Source organism: Ammospiza nelsoni, chromosome 10 (genome assembly GCF_027579445.1).
Source record: "Ammospiza nelsoni isolate bAmmNel1 chromosome 10, bAmmNel1.pri, whole genome shotgun sequence".
In the NCBI taxonomy this organism is placed as follows: Eukaryota; Metazoa; Chordata; class Aves; order Passeriformes; family Passerellidae; genus Ammospiza; species Ammospiza nelsoni.
The window spans coordinates 19,078,592-19,099,156 of NC_080642.1; the positions used below are offsets into that span (position 1 = coordinate 19,078,592).

Sequence of the window (20,565 nt, forward strand, 5' to 3'; positions counted from 1 at the left end):
TCCAGCTGGGTGCTGGTCCCAGGCTAGCAGCCAGCTGAGCCTGCACAAGTTCCTTTGCACAGTGTCACCCAGTGCTCCATGAAGAGGGATGAACTCTGGTGACATGCCATAGTAACACTACAGACCCAGGTCATGTCCAGCATAGACTCCTGCTGCCAGTTCCTCCTCAGAAACAGAAGGGCAAGCGAGGCAGAGGAATCTCAATGGCTCTGGGGAATCCAGCTGTCAAGGCCAACAGGGCCGTAGTGGCTGGCTCTGGGCACACAGTCCTCTGGAGCACAGCACCAAGAGCCTGGAGTTAGCCTTGGAGGCAATACAGTTGTGTCTGTGCAGAGCTGCATCTGAGTGGGGCTCCTGAGAACAGCCCAAGATACACAAAAGTAGGTCTTGAAAGAGCCAAGCCGGATGTGTGCACCCAGGACACACAATCCACCATTCTTACCAAAAGCCCACAGCTGAAAGCAAGCTGCCAGCACGCAGCTGTTCTCACTAACTCATTACTCTGGTTTCAGATATGCTGCCTCTTAGTGGAGATCTCAAAGAAACACTGATAACCCCAAAGCAGGTGAGGAAATACACAACCAACATGGTGCATGAGCGACCTATAAGCTGCTCATGAAGTTGGTAGAAATCTGATTTATAGTGTGGGAAGCTAGTTGTCAACTGAAATGGGAAGGACTTATTGCAGAACCACTCTGAATAGCAAGGCAGACTGAGTAGCCTGGGAATTTCCATTCCATACAGCAGGGAATGCCCATGCAGCACTGACTGTGCCAAGAGCATGAGTCAGCTGCAGCCCCCACTGTTGCCCAGTAAACCCATGCCCAGTTCTTGGGGCTGTACGAGACCATGCCTCACTCCCCACCCCAAATTTCATTATTTATATTAAAACTGAGGCTGAGAGGTGGCACCGGAAGGGGAAGTGGCACCGGAAGGGGAAGTGGCTCATTTAGGCTCCTAAATCAAAATAGGAATAAACAGAACATCGGAAATTCCTGCCTTCAGTCTTCGTACTTTCTGGATCCTGAGACCAGAACTCTATTTACATTCTCTGGGTGTAGGCAACTGTGCTGCAGTTTTGGATTGAAAAGATTCATGATGTATTGATAAGAAGTTGGCTTCAGAGGAGAAGTTATTCCACGTGCTGAGCTTCTCAGTTACATAAAACATGGCTGTGCCACTGAATTGAAGGCATGTGCGTCCAAGAGTTTCGATGGCCACAGCTATGGACCAGACTGAAGACCAAAATCTCCACAGCAGTGGAGACCAACATTGTGCTGGCATGACATTAGTTTAATTGCTTATATCTTTTTTTCTCTCTTGGTGTTGGAATTACTTTGAAAACCAGCAGTTCTCAAATACATTTTTGTGAGACCAAATAGTACAGAGATGGCTTACCTGGACAATTAGTTTATTTTCTTTGTCGGGCAGAATTCGGTATGTATAAACACAATTCCGGTACCTGGAACAGACCACAGGTGATATGGTTAGACCATGTCCAGAAGGGAATCTCACTATGGCATCCCTCCCTGTGAGAAAAGACATTGGAAATTCCTGAAACACATAGATTGCTTCATGCACAAGGGTTTTAAACCATTTCTCTTTCTTAGTTTCTTTTCCTGGAGCCTGCAGACTAACACAAACCTGAGGTGTTCCTGGTCACTGAAACAGGAACATCTGCTTGCAGATGTCACTGCAGAAAGTGATATCAGCATTAGCTCAGACGGCGTCTTTCCACTCTTCTTCTGGCCGGAAAGAGAGAAAACACCAAGCGGCTCTAGCTGTCAATAGAGCAGGCGTCTCAGGAAGAAATGAAAAAGCAGGAATTCGAAAAACAAAGGGCCAAAACCAGCAATAAATGAGTAAACTGAAGGGCTAGAGCATTGACTTGTATTGGAAAAAGCAAATAATGTATTTCAGCTAAATCACAGTACAACATCTGATTGCCAGGCACATTTCTATCCACAAATCCTAAACAGTTTAAATGAAAACCCATCTCACCATCCTGGTGTGGATGCACACTGTACATGTGCATCTGTAGGGCACCCACAACAAATACTTTGTCCCAGTTAAATTCAATTAGATTCTTATTTAAGGGGGGGATGAAGGAGTCTTGTGTTCAGTGGAGGGTCACATCAATGCATAGGAGCCCAAGGGAAGCCTGAACAGCACTGTAAGCTTAACCTCTCTCAGCAGCTGCTGAGCTTTGTGTGGTTCACCCAAGAAGTATTGACTAGACAATATATTTTTACCTTTCTCATAACAAAAGATTGATCAAATCTTTTAAGTTATCTGCAAAGAACTTAAAAGATACAATATCACTTTGAGCACCCAAAAGGTGCAGATTCAACCCCTTCCTTCCCAAAAGAAAGAACAGAATCCACACTCAGATCTTCCTTGGTTGTCACAAAATGTGGACTGAGGTCATCCCCCCAGCTGGGGAGATGAGGCAAATCAAAAACATCCTAATCTCTCTTAGAGTTGTGATGTGAATCTATTCATCATACGCCTTTCAGAATCATTCCACGCAGGAAAGAGGAGATTGCCAGGATTTCAGGCAGCCTTATACAAGGAGTCACAAAGACACATTGGAAATTAAAATAAATTCCTCCTAGATCATAGCTGAGTTTTTCTAGGATGTCTGGAGGACATGTATCCACATGAACATGTGTCTTTTGATAGCATTAATGCAAAGGACACAGAAGAATTCAAGCTGTTTTTAGAGCTCATTTCACAGGCATCTATTTATTCATACATCTGGTACAGAGCTGGAAGTCACAGACATAATCCTCTACTGTAGGACAGCTACAGCACTGCTAATTCCACCAATACAGGGCAATCAGTGCCAGGTGAAGATATGAGCCAAGGAAGGGCATGGGGTTTGTTTTTATGTGTCAATGCAGCTCTCTTACACCATTTACTCCTGCTGATATTCAAATAGAGCTAAGCAGAATTATTCATGCAGCAGAGACAATTTATGTGTGTGGAGATTATGAAACTGATAAATTAAGTAGCCCAATGGCTTCTGCTCAACAAGAGGACTCTCATGTGGCCCTCACAGAAAGTGGCCCATCACACAGAGTTCAAGGCTGCTCTCACAATGCTTGTAAAAAGGTTTAGGCTCAGGACCAGTAAGATCAGCATAAGAACAATGAAAGAAGGGCAGTTGGGTGAGACAAGAGAAGGGAGAAACACTCCTAGGATCAAAGGAGGAATCCTCCTTGCCAGTCCCCTAATTTAGTGCATGTCGATGGAGAAGACCAGGATTCTTACTCCATTTTTACCCTTAGGCTTCCTGTCCTCGGCATCCTGACTGTCAAGTTATGTGGTCCCAATTGCCACCACATTCTTAGTCCACCCTAAAAACTGGGTTGAGTTCAGAATTGTTCAGCCATTGTTCAGGCTGTCCATGTGGAGGGTAAATAAAACATCAGCCTCCAAGTACTTATCTCCCCGTCCTCTCAACCAACCAGAGGAGGTAACAGTGTGACAAGGCAGACATTTTCTCACTCCTCTCCTACTGTATGTTTTTATGCACAGGTGATAATGTGCATATTGGGAGTTTCTGGAGCACTGAACAGGGCTGCTGTGCTAGGCCTGATGCCATGTGCCAAGTGCACCGTGAGAGAGGCATGGCATTGGAAAGGACATCTCACAGGCAGGGTCCTCTTAGAGAGGTCCCAAAGCTGCAGCTGGTCCTTGAGTTTCACCTCTAGAAGTGTTGTTAGTCCTGCAGCCATTCGTGGAGGAACTGCGAACAGAAGATCTCCTGGAGGAATGATACCAGTTTAGGTGCAGGCAACACTAAGCAGGCTCTTTTGGATTTCAGGATTCAGGCATTCCCCTCCAGGTGAGTAAAAGACCCCATTTCTTGTCAATAGACTGACAGATCAAATGATTTAGGCACAGAGAAAGGAAGAGGAAAAGGGCTTTGTTTCTTGCCTTTTATGGGGCAGTGTGACCAGAACAGGGGACAGCTGTACAGGGGGAGGAGCACTCCCCAGCCTTTCACTCTCTAAATGCTGCTGTTCAAAGTTTCAGAAAGGGAGGCAAGGCACTCTTAAAAGGCTCTCCAAATACACCTCCTCTACTTGTCTATATTTATACAAACCCTGTTTTTCTAAAGCAGCTCTTCAATGAAATCAAAAATATTATAATAATAAATGCTTTTGCTGGATTTTGATTGATCTGCCCAGTAAATATTAGAGCTATGTAGAATATGACATTTCTTTTTCAGAGCAAATTTCATGTTTTTCATTTTCCTTATGTATACAGTTGACACCTGCTCCTTTGCAACATAATTCTCTTTTGTGGAAACAATTTGCAGTCAGCCTTTCAATTCCCCACTCTCCCATTCTTTGTCTCCAGCCTCTCTATTTTTTAAACGAAGCAACTGAAGAGCTCAAACTTCAAACACCTCCCAGTCAATAGCACAGCTGAAACTGATACATCTCTGAGGAAGTTTTCAGCTTCAGCAAAGGTGCCCATTTTGCGGAGATGACATTCAGAGGGAAAGATTTATTCACCACCTCTCACAAACTAACTGCAAGCCAGCATAAGCTGAAAGCTTATGTCAGATCGTTTGACAGCAGTCTGTGTGATGTTTCCCAGGCTGTAATTAATGCCAGCCCTTTGCACCTCTGATCCAGCCGCTCTTGGCTGGCAAGGCTGGGTGCTCCCCAATTCTTTAATCAAGCCATTCATATTAGCTACCTCAGAATGGATTTAAGAATGTAACCTTTGGCTCCCAGTACAGAAAATCATGGTCATTATATTGTTTCTGTTTCCTGATCCCATGTCTCTCAAGTCACAAAAGGCTTTCAAAGCCGCCTGCATAAACATTTACAATGGAAAAACTTATGCAAATGCGTGTTAGTAGGCCTTTCTGCAGCACCTCCCCTTTCTATAATCCCCACCATCCCTTGGTGAAAATATTTTGTGTACATACTGGTTACAAGTCAAATCAATGGGGTAACACTAAAATCACTCCATGGAAGCAACAGTCTGTTCTAGTAAATTGTTCCCTGACTGACCACTTAGGCCCTCAGCTCCTGTTACAGGATTTTCTCTCCTCCTTCCTGCTAGTACTGGCTGTTCATCTGCAGCTGCCCTTCTTTCTCTGCTCCCTCCAGAAAGACAAAACTCTTTGCTGTGTTGTTTCAAGCACCTTATCAGGCAGGCACTGAGGCTCTCTGTGCCTTGTGAAGACACCCACTCCCCAGCCACCACTCCCTGGCAGTCCAACACCTACACCCACGGCGCAGTTACCCAGCCCCATGGCACTCAGCAGCCAACAGTGCTGTCAGCAGAATCTGACCTCAGAGACAAGCAGTTAGCTCAGAGTTATAAACAGCAGCACCATCTTCATCACTACAAGAAATGTACTTTCAGACAGAAAATGAGAAACCTGCTTGCAATGTTTGTAATGTAATGTGGGGTAAAGATTAAATTAGTTTCATCAATCTGCTGCAAAATGGCAGCAAAGAGGATCTGATAGGGTCCCACTAGGGCTCTCTTGATCTCTCCTAAGCAAGGAGCAACTGTCTGATCTCTCTGTAAGACAAAGTTAAATGTCTCAGATTTTACCTATTGACTTCAGTCTCCTCTCACTCCTTCTCTCCTGCCTCCAGGAAAAAAAAAAACTGCCTCTCACAAACCCAGGGCAGGAGGCCTTGCTCTCTGGTTCCTGACCTAACCCAGAATGAGGGGATTAGGGCTGCCAGCACTTCTCTCCCTATTCCCCACATGAAACATTTACCCCATGAGCCACATTAATGATGCAGGTGGAATCACTGCTCTGCCAGGTGTACTACGCACAGCTCCAGGAACTATTTCAAGCCTTTTGCTGAATGCAACACAGTACAAGCAGGGAGCTCAAACATACACTGAACCAGAGCAAGAAAAGTACCTGGGAGGTCCCAGGCTCCGGACTGGGGTCACTAAAGATAAATATTTGACCCAAGTTGTTAAGACACTCCAGAAGTTCAAGAGGTTATTTTCTCTCAAAGTACAGCAGCAGTGCCTTTGACCATTCTCTCCTTTTGAATCAGGGGCAAGAGCAGCGTGAGCAGTACAGCAGTACATAAACCATGGGTTTATTCAGCCTGGCTCCTAACCCTTCCCCACCCCATAGCCCAGTCTGGTGAAACCAGCGGTGCTCTGAGGAAGGCTGCACGTTCCCAGTGAGTAGAGCACCTGTTTGCCTGTGTGCAGGGGAGGAGGCAGGAGTGACCCCTGCCCAGCAGGGATAGCAGTGTGGGCGAGGGCGCGGTGAACGCTGTACTTACAGCACGCAGAGTGCATATGCTGAAGCAATTGACTCACTGGCCCGCACAAGGAAGCTGCCGTCCTTGCCTACTTTGGAGAGCAGGTCTTCAGCTCTGGAGCGAGTGATGTTGCCGTGGTACCAGCACTGATCCATTGCTGGAGCTGGAGGAAACCTGAATGCCAGCACAGGAGCTGCCAGAGCTGCCTGTGTGTCTGTGTGTAACGATCAGCCAGCTTCGGCGCACCAGCTTCCTGTTTCAATAGCACAGAGAGGGAAAGGAAACTCAGCCACGGACAACTTCCTCAACTCAAACAGCTCAGAGAGTGAGTGTGACATATCCCTGCAGCCCCCACTCTCCCTCTTCATGCTGCTGCTGAAGTGACTAGCAAGCCCACGTTCCCTGCCTTTCCCTCCTGCTTTGTGTCCAAAATTCCCAGCTGGTGATCACTTCTGCTCCCTCACAGATTCGGTCCCCCAGGCTTTGGTGGCCTGCCGTCCAATTTACGATCTCCTGCCAGATCCTTTGAGTTTTCATCTTTTTCCTGTCTCTCTGTCCTACCCACTACAGGTCTCCATGGGGAACAAATAAATCTCTAATCAGAAACACACTGTGCATTAGGATACATAGCACTGACTGCCCCATTCCTGCCTTGACTAGTCCTATCTAACTAGGTGTGAGGAGGGAACTTCAAAGAATTGAAAAAATAAAATAACTACTGCATGTCTCCATGCATAGAAGCAGACGGAAAGGCTGATTTGTGCTAGGGATTTTTGACCAAAGCTCCCTGTCAGCTACTGTGAGATGGATTCAAAGATCTTTCCTACTCTAAATCCCCAAAGGTGGGATAGAGCAAAGCTGTGTCAGCAACCTGCGTCAGAGAGGGGAGAACTGGAGCTTTCACTTCCCTTTTCTTTGTATGTACATCTGTCCCTCAGCTATGCTGTGTGGCATGCTTAGTGCTGCATCTCCAAGACGTATTTGCAGCAATGCCAGAACATTCCTACAGGGGCACTGCCTGCATGACAATTTTGGTTGTCTATCCTGTACCTCCAACCACTCTGCTCTCTGCACATCCACATTTGAGCTATACCTGAAAGCAGCAGCTGAGCTGGGAATCGAAGTCCAGGGGCAGAGGAAAGGTGCAAACCCTGCTAGCCCTATGCAACCCTCAGTTCCAAGACCCAGGAGAAGTGCTGGAACCGCAGTACCTGGGCCATGCATGAAGTGCTGTACACTGCACGGACAGCAAGGCAGGAGAGAACAGACTGTCAGTGCAAATGTGTGGGTGTGTAAAAGAACAGTGAACCAGCATAACCCAGCAGCCTTCTTGTTGCTTTCAGCTGTGTAGAGGCTTGGTCTGCAGTGTCCAGCTAAACCTCAGCAGTAAGATGAAACTGTGGGCAGCAGCAGCCCAAAGCTGTGTGGCCAGAGCAGGGCCCTGCTAGATGAGCAGAACTGCACCGTGCAGGGCTTCCTGTCCATGCTGAGCAAGCACTGTCTGCACATGAAAATTAGCTCAGCGGAACCTGGCCTTCAGCTCCACCAACATCCACACAGGCCCTTAGCAGGCAAACTCCTATGGATTCGAGGGCCTAAATGGAGTCAGACACAGAATGCCATGAAATGGCTCTGCCACTAGCTGTAAGCTACAGAGTGGTTACAAACTCTATTCTCCCAACCAAAATGAGAGTCTGCATACGGCAAAGGCACCATGCAGCTGCTCTGACAGCCCTGCCTGGCCACAGTGCACTGCTAACCTCAGCTGCACCAAATCCTTGGGATTTCTGGTACCTCCAGAAGCTTCTCTGGAGCACAGCTGCAACAGGAAGCAGAACAGCTCTGAATGTCAACCACTGCTTGACCTCACAGTGTTCTCCATGCAACAGACATGTATCTGGATGCAGAGTGGACAGAGCTGCTCACAGCATTGATTTTGATAAAATGAAACTGTTTGGAGAGCTTCTCCTGATCTTCTGCAAACTAACACCAGGTAACAAATACAAGCCCTCGTTAGACATCTGAGACTAATCAACTGCATACTTAGTGCCTATCCACCCCACCACCAACATAAATTTTTAGCAATCTGCTGCTACTTCCTTCAAATCCTGTGTCCAGGCACACACTAGTCCTTGACTTGGAGACAAAAACAAGGGGAAGGGATCCAAGTACAGAGGATGACTGTGACAATTGAATGCGCAGGCTGGTTTCTGTGAGTATCTCTTGGTCCTAAAAGAAAGCACAGCACAGCTTCAGCGGCTCAAAAGGTAAATCCCAATCCCCTAATATAAACAGCTCTGTGATCCCTAATGGCTTGTTAGCTTGGAATATCATCTTATCTCCAAGACACTATAATAGACACTTTATCTGAACTGGTTTTTCTATAGATGTCCAGGTAGTACTGTACCAGCCTCTCCAGAACCAGTAAATAAATAGTCTGTGGCATCATTCAAGATGTACAGTGGTCACCCAACCCCTCCTCCCCACTTATATTCAGCCTGTGCACTGCATCAGCATGGGAACTGCCAGGCTTGGCCAGGTAGAAACTTAAGTATGCATTTCCATGTCACAAAACTAAAGTATTCCATAGTACCTGATGAGGAGGTTAAGTCTATAGGGCAGCAGTGAGCTTTGCAGAAATCTAAATATACCATTCCCTAACTAGGCATCAGTGATAGGCTGTTGGCCACAAAGGTTATTTAGATTCTGCTCTACATCTAAAGAGCATTAGGAGTAATACCCAAAAAGTACTGACTACCGAGCCACTCTGCTACTCCAGCCCGGCATGTTACTGACCTGCTGCTTGGGAAAAGCTTGACAAGTTACCAGTGTATCTGTGAAGGTCATAAGATCCCTTCACTCCCTTGGTCTCTGCAGCATCCAGGTGCCCTGAAACAAATCTCCATAGTGAGGAAAGTCAGGGCCTTTTTTCCCAACACCCATGAAAGCTGTCAGTAGTAAAAGGCAAGGGTAGGAGCACTGTGCAAGCAGAGACTCACGGACTTCAGCAGTGACACTGCAAAGGATCCTATGGGACTTGATAGTGTTCACCAAAGGGGATGTGTTCTGAGAGATCTCTGAAAGTTTTCTTCACCAAGAGGGTGAACAAACATATTTTCCTTGCAGTCACTGAATGTGTGCACACATGCAGGATACAACACACAGGAAACAAGCACAGACTGGTTAATATGCAGAATTTTGTCCAGAGGCATGGGCAACACTTTCCTAGCTCCATCTGCTCTGATGTGTCTCACATGGTAGCCATTTGTTTCTGGTCAGTCTCTTGTCTAGTCATTGTATAACGCCTCTTTTCAAAACACACTGTACAGTAGTAGAATAGTGTCTCTCTCACAAAAACTAGAGCTGTTTCATTCAGGAATCTGTTGAAAATCTGTCTACATTGGAAAGCCTTCCAGCTGGAGTGTTTTATGTTACTCTGGCCTTGGTCAGTTCTCCTTCCTCTGGCACTGGTGCTTTTTTGCTGAAAGTGGGGCAATGTTATTTGTTTGACATAGTGCCTCATAGGCCAATAATACTCTGTAATAACAAGACATGGTGTTGTCAACAATAAGAGTAGTTGCTATGTGGATCATAGCTTGGCAGTTGTGTTAGATAGACCAGCAAACACTTCCCCTCCTGACTCTAAATTGGGAGCTCCCTCTGCAGACCTGTCCTGATCCTGCAGTTTCCATATAGGCAAAATGTCATTTTTGCCACTTGCTCTGTCCCCCAGCATAGAAGGGTCCTGGTGTCCTCATTGACCCCTAGTAAGACTGCTCAGGGACAGGGAGCAGCCATAGCACACAAGGCTGTGGTTTTCTTACACATGGGAAACTGCACTTTCTCAATGCAGTGTAAGCAAAAGGGCGAGTAAGCAAGAAAACACAGCAGGGGAAGTAAGGAGAAGGTTAAGTTAGGCAGAAGCCTCTGGGGTGCCTGGGAACTCAACAAGGCAGTCCCAAAAACACTGAAGAAGTTGGCATGGAATATCCCAAGAGCAAGGCATCACATGGCCTTGCTGAAATAAGGAGACAGAAAACCCTGGAAATTACAGGTGCCTGCATTCCTACACTGGCTGCAAGAAACAGTGCTCCTTACCAGAGCCAAAGCAGCTTCCTGAAAAAGAAGACAGCAGATATAGGGTAGTAAGCCTAGTGCTCTCTCCAGAAGTTTCTCCACAACTTACTAAATACCACTCAGCACAACCCTGCTGCCATTTGTTCCCTTGCAGTCCCTGCACTAGTCAGCACACGTGTCCCTGATGAAGTCTATCAGAGACCTCAAGGTGAGAAGCCCTATACAAAGGTCACACTTGTTTTGGGCATGTGATGCCTAAAAAAGCAACCAAAGAGAAAGGCAAAAAGGGAGAACAGGCAACAAAAAACAAAACCAAATGTCTTAAGTTGTGGTATGTTTAATGGACTTCACAATCTACAGACAGAACAAGCCAACACCAAACTATGTGTGCAGCAGGAGTAAAAAAACCCTTTTGCTGAGGGATGACAAATGACAGTAAAAAGCATCAGCAAAGATGGTTTTCAGAGGGATGCTGATGGAAAGGCTTGAGACTCAGTGTTCTGAGGGAAAGGCTTGCTTCAGAGTGAACATGACAAAAATCATCTCTTCACATTGTCTGTGGGTCCCATATTCAAAGAGGCAGGAAAACAAAGGTGAGCCATCAGGCCCAACTCCCATGTACTGTAGATCTGAATAAGCACACAGGCCCTTGAAGAGTATGCTGGGTTTTGTCCAGTGTGCTGGATTTAAAGGGCTTTTGTTGAGGTAAATTCCTAAATCTTTTCGACCCCTTGGGTCTGTAGGATGAGCATAGAGTAACCAACTATCTTGACATCTGGCATCTGGGGGAGGTGGAAAGGCAGTAACACTCCCATGGCATCCTGAGGGAGGTTCTATTAGCATTTCAACCCGCTGGCCTCCCTCAAAGTCCAGCCCGTGGTTGTAGCTGACAGCCTGGATCCTGGCTCCCCTGTTGCTCCTTGCATTGCAGTAAAGGACCTTTCTGCCACAGGTATGCACCTCTGCTACCTGGCACTCCACTGCGCTCTCCTCCCCCACAAAGTTCCCCTTCTGCCATGTTGCCCCATGGTCAGAGCTGATGAAGCAGAAGGCATGAGGGGTGGGGTGTTGCTTGGGGTCCAAGATACGATAGGCATAGGCAGGAATCACAAGGCTCCGGGCCTCATCGAGCAACTGCAATCCATGACCTGGCCCCACCGCAAAGGTGGCCCAGTTCTTGTACTCATTCCTAATGGTCCTGTCGGTGACATCCTGGGCAGCGCTCCAGGTGCGTCCTTGGTCCATGCTAGTGACATAGCAGAGACGTACCAGATTGATCTTTGTCCTCAGCTGATGCTGCTCAGAGATCTTTCCTGGGACAGCTATGAAGAACAAGATGAGTTTTCCTGAAACTTCATCATATACCGGGCAGGGGTTCATAGATCGGTGGCCTTCAAGCTTTGCACTGACAAGGGTCTCCATCCTTTTCCACTGCCACAGTTCGTGTGAAGGGAGACAAGAATGGAACACACTGTTACAAAGAGACCCACATTATAGTGCAAGGATGTCTGGATAAAAGCTACAGAAGAGTATGGGAAGAACAGAAGCAGGATAATGGATAGAGCAAGAAATGGGAAAACAATAATCTGGCATCATCAAAGGAAAGTGAAAATTATTTTGATGACACAAAGCATGTACACTTCACCAAGCATGTGGGTTATGTCCTTTTCAATTACTACTCCCTGAGGAACTGATAGTTCCATATCTCAATGCGGCTGGTGGCTGATGACATCCTTTAAAAAGCTACAGTGGCTGAATTTTCAGAAATCCTCACAAATATATATATATATATACATATATATGGCACACAGACATGCCCAGTGGTCAAAGTGAGCTAGTACAGACACTGTGCTGTGTCCATGTTTTTTAGGAAGTCACAGAGAAACCCAAGCCCTTTTTAAGCATCCTGATGATGACAAATCCCTTCTCATTCAGGCTTCTGTTCCTCCACTTTGATGTGAATGTATGTGAATGGGCAACCCAGCCTACACTGAAGCACCTTGCAAGGGCTGATTACATGACTCTGGTGTGGAGATTTGGACCCTGAGCTGTCTGACTCAGAAAATAGGTCATAGAGCTGGTATAACTACCCAGCAAGCCCTGTTTTCTTCAAATGAATAGCACATAACGCAATCATGTTTCTAACACTAGCATTGCAATTAGAAAACTATGGCTACATCATGTTATTGGCTTGGTAAGCAAAGCAGTAGTTTTCAGTAAGATTATATTAATTAACTTTTCTGCCCTGATTTGCTGATTAGCCTTTTTGTTCATATCTTATCTGTTTCTGTCCAACTAATATTAACTTTTATTGAAAACTTAGTACTTCCATTTTAAAAAATTCATGTGAACACAAATTACTAAGTTTATGACCAACTGAACCCCACTAACTGAATTACAGGGACTTACACAAGATGTTACCTGAATGGTATGACACTGCAGGTGGGCTCAGAGGCTGCTTCTGCTAGGCAGACTCCAGCTCTTAAGAGCCTATAATCTAAGACAACCAGCGAAGGTTTGGAATAAAAAAATATAATTACTTTTTTTTCCCCCAAGAAATTCATGCCTTTGCATATGCAAAAAAATTATTATAAATAGAGTTTCCACCACCCCCAGCCAGCCGGCAGCATAACTGTTAATAATAACTGGTAGGTTAATAAGGTAGCTAATTCACTGGCACCAGCAAACCAGACACTTTTTTTTGCATGGAGAGACTAACTAGTCTCAATTGTTTTTTAAACCAGAAATCAGTCCTAAAATGATGAATTAAAAAAAATTTTAAAAAAAGAATAGTCACTGATCGCTAATTTACTCCTCCCCATTGTTGTGGCATTTCTTCCTCTTCCCTGAGGCATTTCTGCCTCTCCACCGCATTTTTCCTGCTACAACAGAACTTTTGTCCCATCTCTGTATCTGCATCCCCAGCTGTGCAATGACGGGTTAAAGCCACCCCTAGAATATCTACTCCATTTTACTCCCCCCAACAGCTGCCCATAGGGTTGAATCCCAGCAGTGATAACCAGACATGCATTATTTATAGGCAGATTTGTCTCCTGTACCTGGGGAGGAGAAGCTGCCCTGTCCCTACATTCCACTCAGTGGGGGAAGGTGGGCAGAGCAGGGGGCAGTGTCCCCCCTTCTCCCTGCACTGGTACCTGAACGTGCTGCGTGGCTGGGTCGTACACGCCCCTGCGCATGACTATCAGCTTGGCATGTTCATCCACCAGGTCCTCTCGCTCCTCAGCAAAGGCCAGGATGATGCTGAAGCGTGGCAGGTAGAGCAGGGCTGGAATTCGATAGCTCCAGGTACCGTTCTGGAATAACGCTTCTTGCTGCAGGACAGGGAACGCAGCCATCGTGCTAGGGGGAAGAGACAAAGCACACTGCATTTTGACCCAGCAAAGTGTCATGGGGCAGATTCCACTGCCTTTTGCTCTCTCTGCTCAGTGGGACCTGTCAGGCATTGAAGCATAGTTTCAGCTTTGTATTTTCCTTCTGCTTTTCCAAAGAGAACCTGTGCATAGCATAGTAGCTGGAACTCAGGCCAAACTTACCCCAGGAACAGCCTGGTTGGTCTGACTGGAGTGTCGCAAGGTAAGTACACCAAATACAGTTAATTAAAAAGCTGTGCTTTGTTTTGTCTTTTTAATTAAATGCACAAGCTGGGATTTTTTTCTTTGTTTGTTTTGTTTACTCTAATTCAGAAGACTGTTGATAATAAGACATTGTAGTAGTTACCCTCAGAAGACCATTAATTTCTCTGTTGAGGATGTATCCAAAACTTGGCACAGAACTTCTGCTTTGCCAAATATGAGCTTAAAATCCCATATAAATTACACACTGAGGCAATCCCTGGCCCCAGGTGTGTCCCATTTTGAGGATGGCAAGCACTGAGCATGAATAAGGAAAGGAAAAGAACACCCCTCTTTCCATAAGATCAAAAAGCAGTCTGAATGGTGTCACATCACTTGGGATGTGACCAGGCAGAAACCTTGTCCTCTTTACAATGATTTAATAGCAATGTTATGAAGGAAACCAAGCATGAGGGACAATTTAAGGAAGCTGCCTCTGTGTAACTGGTCTGTGCTATGCCCCCACATATCCTCTCTTCCTCTCCTCAGACCTACTTGGCCCTCTGTCCTCTTGCGCCAGTGAGCCAACTCACCCCAGTACAAAAGCCAGTAGATTAAGGGAATTGTGTCTTAGCAAATGGAGAAAAAATAAGAAAGAAAAAAAGAGAAAAATATAAAAGGAAAAAAAATTCTCACATGATGTACCAGAAACTGAAGGCTTGGATATTCCCTGCTCAGCAGAGAAGGTGGAGAAAAAAAAAAAGAAAAATAAATATTAAAAAATCAAGCCTTAGATCTCTGACGCATTGAGTGGGTAGGATGGCAGGAAGAAGATGACAATACACTATGAGTAAGAAATTCAAATGCCTCCTACCTCACTGAGGCAAGACTTGCTGCCCTTTTCGTGGAGGATTCTCCTATTTACCTAAATCTTAGAAAGTGCTGTAACAACTACTGGACATGGATGAGCTCCTGATGTTCTTGAAGGATGCCTTGATAATTCAGGACCAGGTATGGAGGCAGCTTCAGAGTGCTTGTACTTACCTGAAGAATAGTTTATACTCTTCCATCTTTTAGAAGATTATATTAGGCAGTCTAACTAACATAGACTTGGTCAAATTTTTTTTTCAGTGTTTATTTATGAGTTAGGAAAACAAATAAACTGAGTTTATCCTCCAGACAAGTCTGAAGCACAAGATGAGCTACCTCACTGGACCATATATTCCACTCTATCCAGATCCATAGCTATGCAGCGAGTTTTCAAATATTCCTTCCTTCCACCTTCCAGGTGCTAAAATATCAGTCAGATTTTTGAACTCACAGGACTTCTCAGAAGGGTCTGAACTGTACTGCTCCAGCTAAACCAGCTGTACAGTCAACAGCAAGCCCCAGCACCACTGCCATTCTGATCCAAAGGCACTGGAAAGGGAAGTCAATCTCCCAGGAGCAGCTGCTCCCTCCTCACTGTCACAGAAGATAGAGCAGCATGAGGAAAGGCAGCAGCACTGCTACCATACAGACTGTTACCAGAACTGGATCACAGCTATCCATGCAATAACATGAAGGAAATAGGAAGACCTTCCTAGAACAAATAACTGTGCTGTTTGCTACTTACCAGCATGGATCTGGCTATTTATGGCTCCTGAAAGAGAAACTCACCAGTGTGCTTCCAGACTATTTAAAGGGAGATTATTTAAAGGGAGATTAGTCAGCCTGTCTAGTGCAGCACAGGTTCCCTTGTGTTCCTGCTCATAATGCCAACCTGATCTTGCAGTCCTGCTTCAGAGCAGGGCAACAGGGAAGGAAAAGAAAGGGAAAAAAAAATAAGAAGAAGAAAAAGAGAGAGAGACAGAGAGATCTGGGCTGGTCTGTGAATCCCTTGATGGAAAGCCAAGAGACTGCTGCCACAGGAGGCCATGCTGCAGCCTGCTGCACATGAGTCCCTCCTGTCTGAGCCTGTCACCTGCACACAGCTCTGCCCACACTCTCAGCCCCCCTGTGACATGCTCACTGTGAGTGTCACAACATCTTCCACTTACTGCCAAATGGGGATTGAGGAAATAGCTGAACTGGGAATAGCTGCCATAGAAACAAGCCTGAGGTTCCTGGACACAGCAACTATAATCAAGGAAAATACTGGAATCAAGTGACATTTCCATCTATCCAGAGACTAAATAGAGATACGTGTGAGTGTGTGTGTATATACACTTGTACATACACTCCCTACACACAGTGTGGGTATTATGGCAGTATGTATATATATACAGGCTATGCATCCATCTGCAGAGAAACTTTTCCATCCTTTTTTAAACACACAAAGTCAGTATTCAGCTTTTTCTATGTTCTCCCTTGCGGATTCTCATGCAGAGATTGAGTCATAACAGTGTGAGTTTCACACAGAATCAAAAATGAAGCATCTTTAAATAAGTTTTAAATTCATAATATATATATTAAAAGAAAGTAAAATAGTGCTGCTTTAGTTACTTGTCCAGCCAACTGAAAGGAATCGATTTTTCTTTTGACCCCGACCTGTATCCAAAGGCATGCCCACCAACTAGATCCTTCTGACTAAAAAAGAGGCAAAATTGGCAAATCATTGGCTGGACAGCCATACAAACAGTGTTCCAGTGCTCATATTCCAGGACTGCTGGAACTCAAATCACACATGCTAGTCCTTCCAAGGCTACATTTCCAGGGGATGTGTGTGTGTCCATGATGCTACTTGGTTCCTAAACCTCACTGAAATAGCACTGGCTGGCCAGCAAGGAAGAAAACAGTGTTGCAGCCAGCACACCCCAAGGACATGGGCAAGACAAATATCACAGCAGTATCTTAAAATACTAAGAGCTAAACTAGAATACAAAGGTCTGAAACAGAAGCAGGAGACTGAAGAGCTGTACACATGAACACAAAAATTGCTCAGACCAGTATCAACTCAACAACCTTGGAGACAGAGTTAGCTGTACTTTCCTGAACTATGGGAGTAAGAAAGGGGAACTGGATGTAGTAATTTTTTTTCTTAAGAGAAAATAACATATCTGGTCACTTCTTTCTGGATGACAGAGATGCTAGTGAGGAAAAGGGAAATTTATCATATACCCATTAAGCCAATATCCCCTACTGCGTTCTGGTTTTAATTGGGGTCTTTAATTTACTTTCCACACTTACCCTTGCAAAGTGTCGTGTTCAAGGAGGCTGATGTTTACCTGCAATTCCTCTCCAAGGCACGAGTGAAGCTGCACTGAGATCCCATACTTCACCTCTGGGCAGGACTGGGCAGACAGGGAAAGATGAGCCCACTGCAAACAGTAAGAGGAGAGGGAGTTAAACTGGGGGAAGCCATTACTCATCATTTGCAAGTTACAGAGCTGTAATGATTTCCAAAGCAGAGACTGTTTCCAGCACACCAGAAGAGTCAAAAGAAATAACAGTTGTCAACAAGTGAATCTATGATGGATTTAGTCCCTGGAAAGAGTCCAAGTGGCAGAAAGGAGAGGTGCTGGTAGACACCAGGAGAGGGTACTTGATCCTTCCACTTTTGTCCTTCAAGGCAGCTCACACAGACTTGGAGCAGGATGAGCCATTGCATGTTTATTTGCTTTAATCCTCTCCAAGAAAAGTGAGTAAAAGCATAACATTTCCACTGGCCTCAGCTTCTGTAAAAACCTGTTCTAAACATGATCAGAATCAAGCTGAAATGACATCATGTCTTTAAAACAAACCAACAAAAAATAAGGTAAAATGCTTAACTCGGTCCCTTGGTCCCTGTCAGAGAGCTCTACACTCTGTGGAGCAGGTAGCTTGCTCTTGAATGATTTCAGATAGGTCCCAAAAGAACTATCCAACTCATTAAGGGAGAGTCTGGGGAAAAAACATAATCAAAAAACCCAGACAGAGTTGAATACAAAACTCAACTAAAATTCTGCTTTTCAAGGCAAGCACAAGAACCCAGGACTGCTCATTTTCTACTCAGCATCAGACCTGGACTTACAGTGCCTTCCAAATATATAAAGTCAATGAAGCATTATGCCAAAACACACTCCTTGTCTCATTTGAAGATAAATCAGACATTTCCCTTGGGATATTGCAGAGAGGGGTCCCAGAAGTAGTCACATTCCAAATCCAGTTGTATAGGGTTAAGAAATAGAAGCCCCAGTTTGTTTCTAGAATAATTGCTGCACAGCACACTCCTGTGTGGAAGCTTTCCTCCCTCCTAAGCAGCACAGCTGTGCCTGTTTCTGCCAAAGCCCAGCATCAGAGCGCTCCATCTCCAGCCTGCTTATGCCCTTAGACCAGACCCTACAGTAAATCTAGGCTATGGAATTTCTTAACAAGCCAAGCAACACACATTTATTTAGTCTACTAAATTACCCTCAATGCAAAGTCAGAAAGATGTTATCAGCAAAAACCACCAAACAACAAACCTTAAAACAAATTTTAACATTCAGAATTCAAAACTGAAAAAGACACAAAACTGGAATTACTTTAATCCAGCAGCTAATTGAACTAAACTTTTTAACCACACTAGAAACAGAAAGTTTCTCTTGAGGTAAAAATGTCATACCACATTTACAAGGGGATTTTCCATCACCCCAGTACATGCTTTCCTAAACAATCAATCAGGGTCTGCTTTCAAACTGTTGTGGCTCAGCTTGGCAGTAGCTCCTGCACCTTAAAGTGGAGGTTTTCTTAGCAGGAGAGAGAAATTACATGGAGCAGCAGTACTTTTCTTAAAATATATTTGGTGGAGGAATACACAAACTGCATTCCTAGTTGAATCTACAAAACCTTTTTAGTTTCTATCAATGTCCACAGTTATGAAAATTAAAAAAGGAAAAGGAAAAGAAAAAATACCTTTTTAATCTGTGTCTTCTGGAAGTCAGGTCAAAAGGCAAAAAACAACAGAACCAAAAACCACTCGTATTGGATTAAACAAAAGGGAGGCTCACCACACTCTTACCAAGCAATCTCCAACCTGCAAAATTATTTATGTTGGCAGCAATGTCAGCTGTCTTGGATCCCCAGAAAAAGCTATCAGCTGGCATATAAACACAAGCTTACATTTAAATAGCAAACCTGTTTTGCATATAAGGGGTGGTTCCATGGGAGCCAGACAAACAATAGGGAAAGACTTCTACATTACCATAGTAATTAAGCAGCATGTTTCTACCTGCATGGGTTGCTGCACTATGGCACAGCTGTTGGTTCTATACAGTTCAGCATGCTGTCTTATTTCTTGGTCCTCTACTCCCCTGGTGCTGAGGAAGGCAAAATTCCTCTGGTTGCAGCATGTGGACTCCCAGTGCTTTCCCTCAGAGTACTGAGCTCTGGGAAAGTTTGCCTAAAGAACCCATTAAATTGTTATAACCAACAGGTGATGGTGCTGTGATAATCTAACATTCTGTCTCCACACGCCAATCCATCAACATGTTCTTTCTGGATAAGAAATGGGTTAACAATAGGAGTGTCCAGACAGGAATGCAGGAATGATACATTCATGCTGATGCATTCAGGGGCAGCTCCCAGAGCCTCTGTGGAAGTGTTTCAAGGCCAAACTATCCCAGCTCCTGCAGTCAAGGAGCTACTGGGGGGAACCGAGCACAGGGAGAAGAGTACAAGTCTAATGTCACACCTGAGGAAGAAAGAGATGGAAGTATCCCTTCTCCCAGCTGTGCCCTGGCTGGCTGAGAGGCAGCACCTGCAGATGCTGCAAGTACCCAAGTAAATAATTTCACAACTACATTGTGCTGTCAAAAATGACAGCAGTAATCCCACTTCCTATCCCTTTTCTTGCTGCATCCTTTGCTTTCCTCTCTTCTCTATTGAGCTTCCATTGCTGCCATTAACACTTCTTGTCTTTGAAGTGATCTGAAAGAATGAGAATAACAATCCTGTGAAGAGATCTTGCTAGTCATGGAAAAAGTCTCCTCATTTCATGGCAGTTGTGGTTGATCTGGGCAAGCCAAATAGGAAGATGCAAAGGTGTGGATTTGCAACCAATCAGCTGAGCAACCAAATTAAGGCAATGCTTCTATATTACTCTGTTTCTCTTGAGCAACCCTGTATCCTTTCCTGTGCCAGCAGGAATCCTCATCTTACCTTGGCAAGCCATCAGAGGATATGAGACTGGCAGAAAATTAATCCAGAGGGAAAAAAAAAAGTGAACTGTTTTTGCTGGGTCATTGTCCTGGATTGCATCAGCAAGAGTCCATCAAGCAGCAGAATCTGCAGTTGGAGCAGGAGCATGAAGCTGCTGACAGGAGGAGCAAACACACGACCCAGACTAGCACTTAGTCATTGGATCTAATTAGCTGCATGGTGAAACCACACCCCGTGTTTACGAACCTTGCCTAACTGGGCAGGTAAAGCACGGCCTTAACTGGGGCACAAAAGAGAAGACTGAAGGCATTTGTGTCTCACTGCATTACCTGGAATCAAACAATAGTGTGAGGAAAAGTCCCTCCAGAGATAGACATCCACCAGATACTAACTTTTAACAGTGACTCCTGGAGAAAATTCAGAGTCAATAAGTGGCAGCAATTAATGGAGGACAAAAGACATTGAAGAGACTGCTAAGGTGCAGTCTGCCTGAAAGCAAGACATGAATGATTGCTTTATGGATTTCTTCCCCTTTTTTCTTCTCCCTGGCT

The 20,565-nt window shown here is 44.9% G+C and overlaps 2 protein-coding genes across 5 annotated transcripts in view; both read right to left on the reverse strand.

Moving 5' to 3' along the window:
• INPP5D (inositol polyphosphate-5-phosphatase D) overlaps window positions 1-6,445 on the reverse strand; it is a 49,782-nt gene extending 43,337 nt beyond the window's left edge. The window contains exons 1-2 of the mRNA XM_059479579.1: window positions 6,288-6,445; window positions 1,399-1,462 (exon numbers count right to left, since the gene is read on the reverse strand). Coding sequence (XP_059335562.1) covers window positions 1,399-1,462; window positions 6,288-6,421 — 198 coding nt within the window. The 5' untranslated portion in view covers window positions 6,422-6,445. The remainder of the gene's footprint in view (window positions 1-1,398; window positions 1,463-6,287) is intronic.
• Window positions 6,446-10,675: 4,230 nt separating this feature from the next.
• On the reverse strand, window positions 10,676-18,939 carry NEU2 (neuraminidase 2). 4 transcript variants are annotated; one of them, XM_059479445.1, is made up of 4 exons: window positions 18,770-18,939; window positions 17,084-17,214; window positions 13,499-13,703; window positions 10,676-11,774 (listed from the first exon to the last, which is right to left on the reverse strand). In XM_059479445.1, exons 3-4 carry the CDS (start codon window positions 13,697-13,699, stop codon window positions 10,836-10,838), a joined length of 1,140 nt encoding a protein of 379 aa, XP_059335428.1. In that variant the 5' UTR covers window positions 13,700-13,703; window positions 17,084-17,214; window positions 18,770-18,939; the 3' UTR covers window positions 10,676-10,835. The 4 variants fall into 4 exon arrangements, with proteins under 4 accessions (XP_059335428.1, XP_059335427.1, XP_059335426.1 ...); XM_059479444.1 differs by lacking the exon at window positions 18,770-18,939 and adding an exon at window positions 17,907-17,926; XM_059479443.1 differs by lacking the exon at window positions 18,770-18,939 and having other exon boundaries at window positions 17,122-17,190.
• Window positions 18,940-20,565: the final 1,626 nt, after the last annotated feature.

What these genes read in the sequence shown, in the direction of transcription:
- NEU2 (XM_059479443.1), bottom strand. Translation starts at nt 17,168, where the DNA reads ATGGGATCTCAGTGCAGCTTCACTCGTGCCTTGGAGAGGAATTGCAG. An exon ending in GCCTTGGAGAGGAATTGCAG is followed by an intron (nt 13,704 to 17,121) that starts GTAAACATCAGC and finishes TCTTCCCCCTAG; the next exon opens with CACGATGGCTGCGTTCCCTG. An exon ending in CAGCCACGCAGCACGTTCAG is followed by an intron (nt 11,775 to 13,498) that starts GTACCAGTGCAG and finishes GAACTGTGGCAG; the next exon opens with TGGAAAAGGATGGAGACCCT.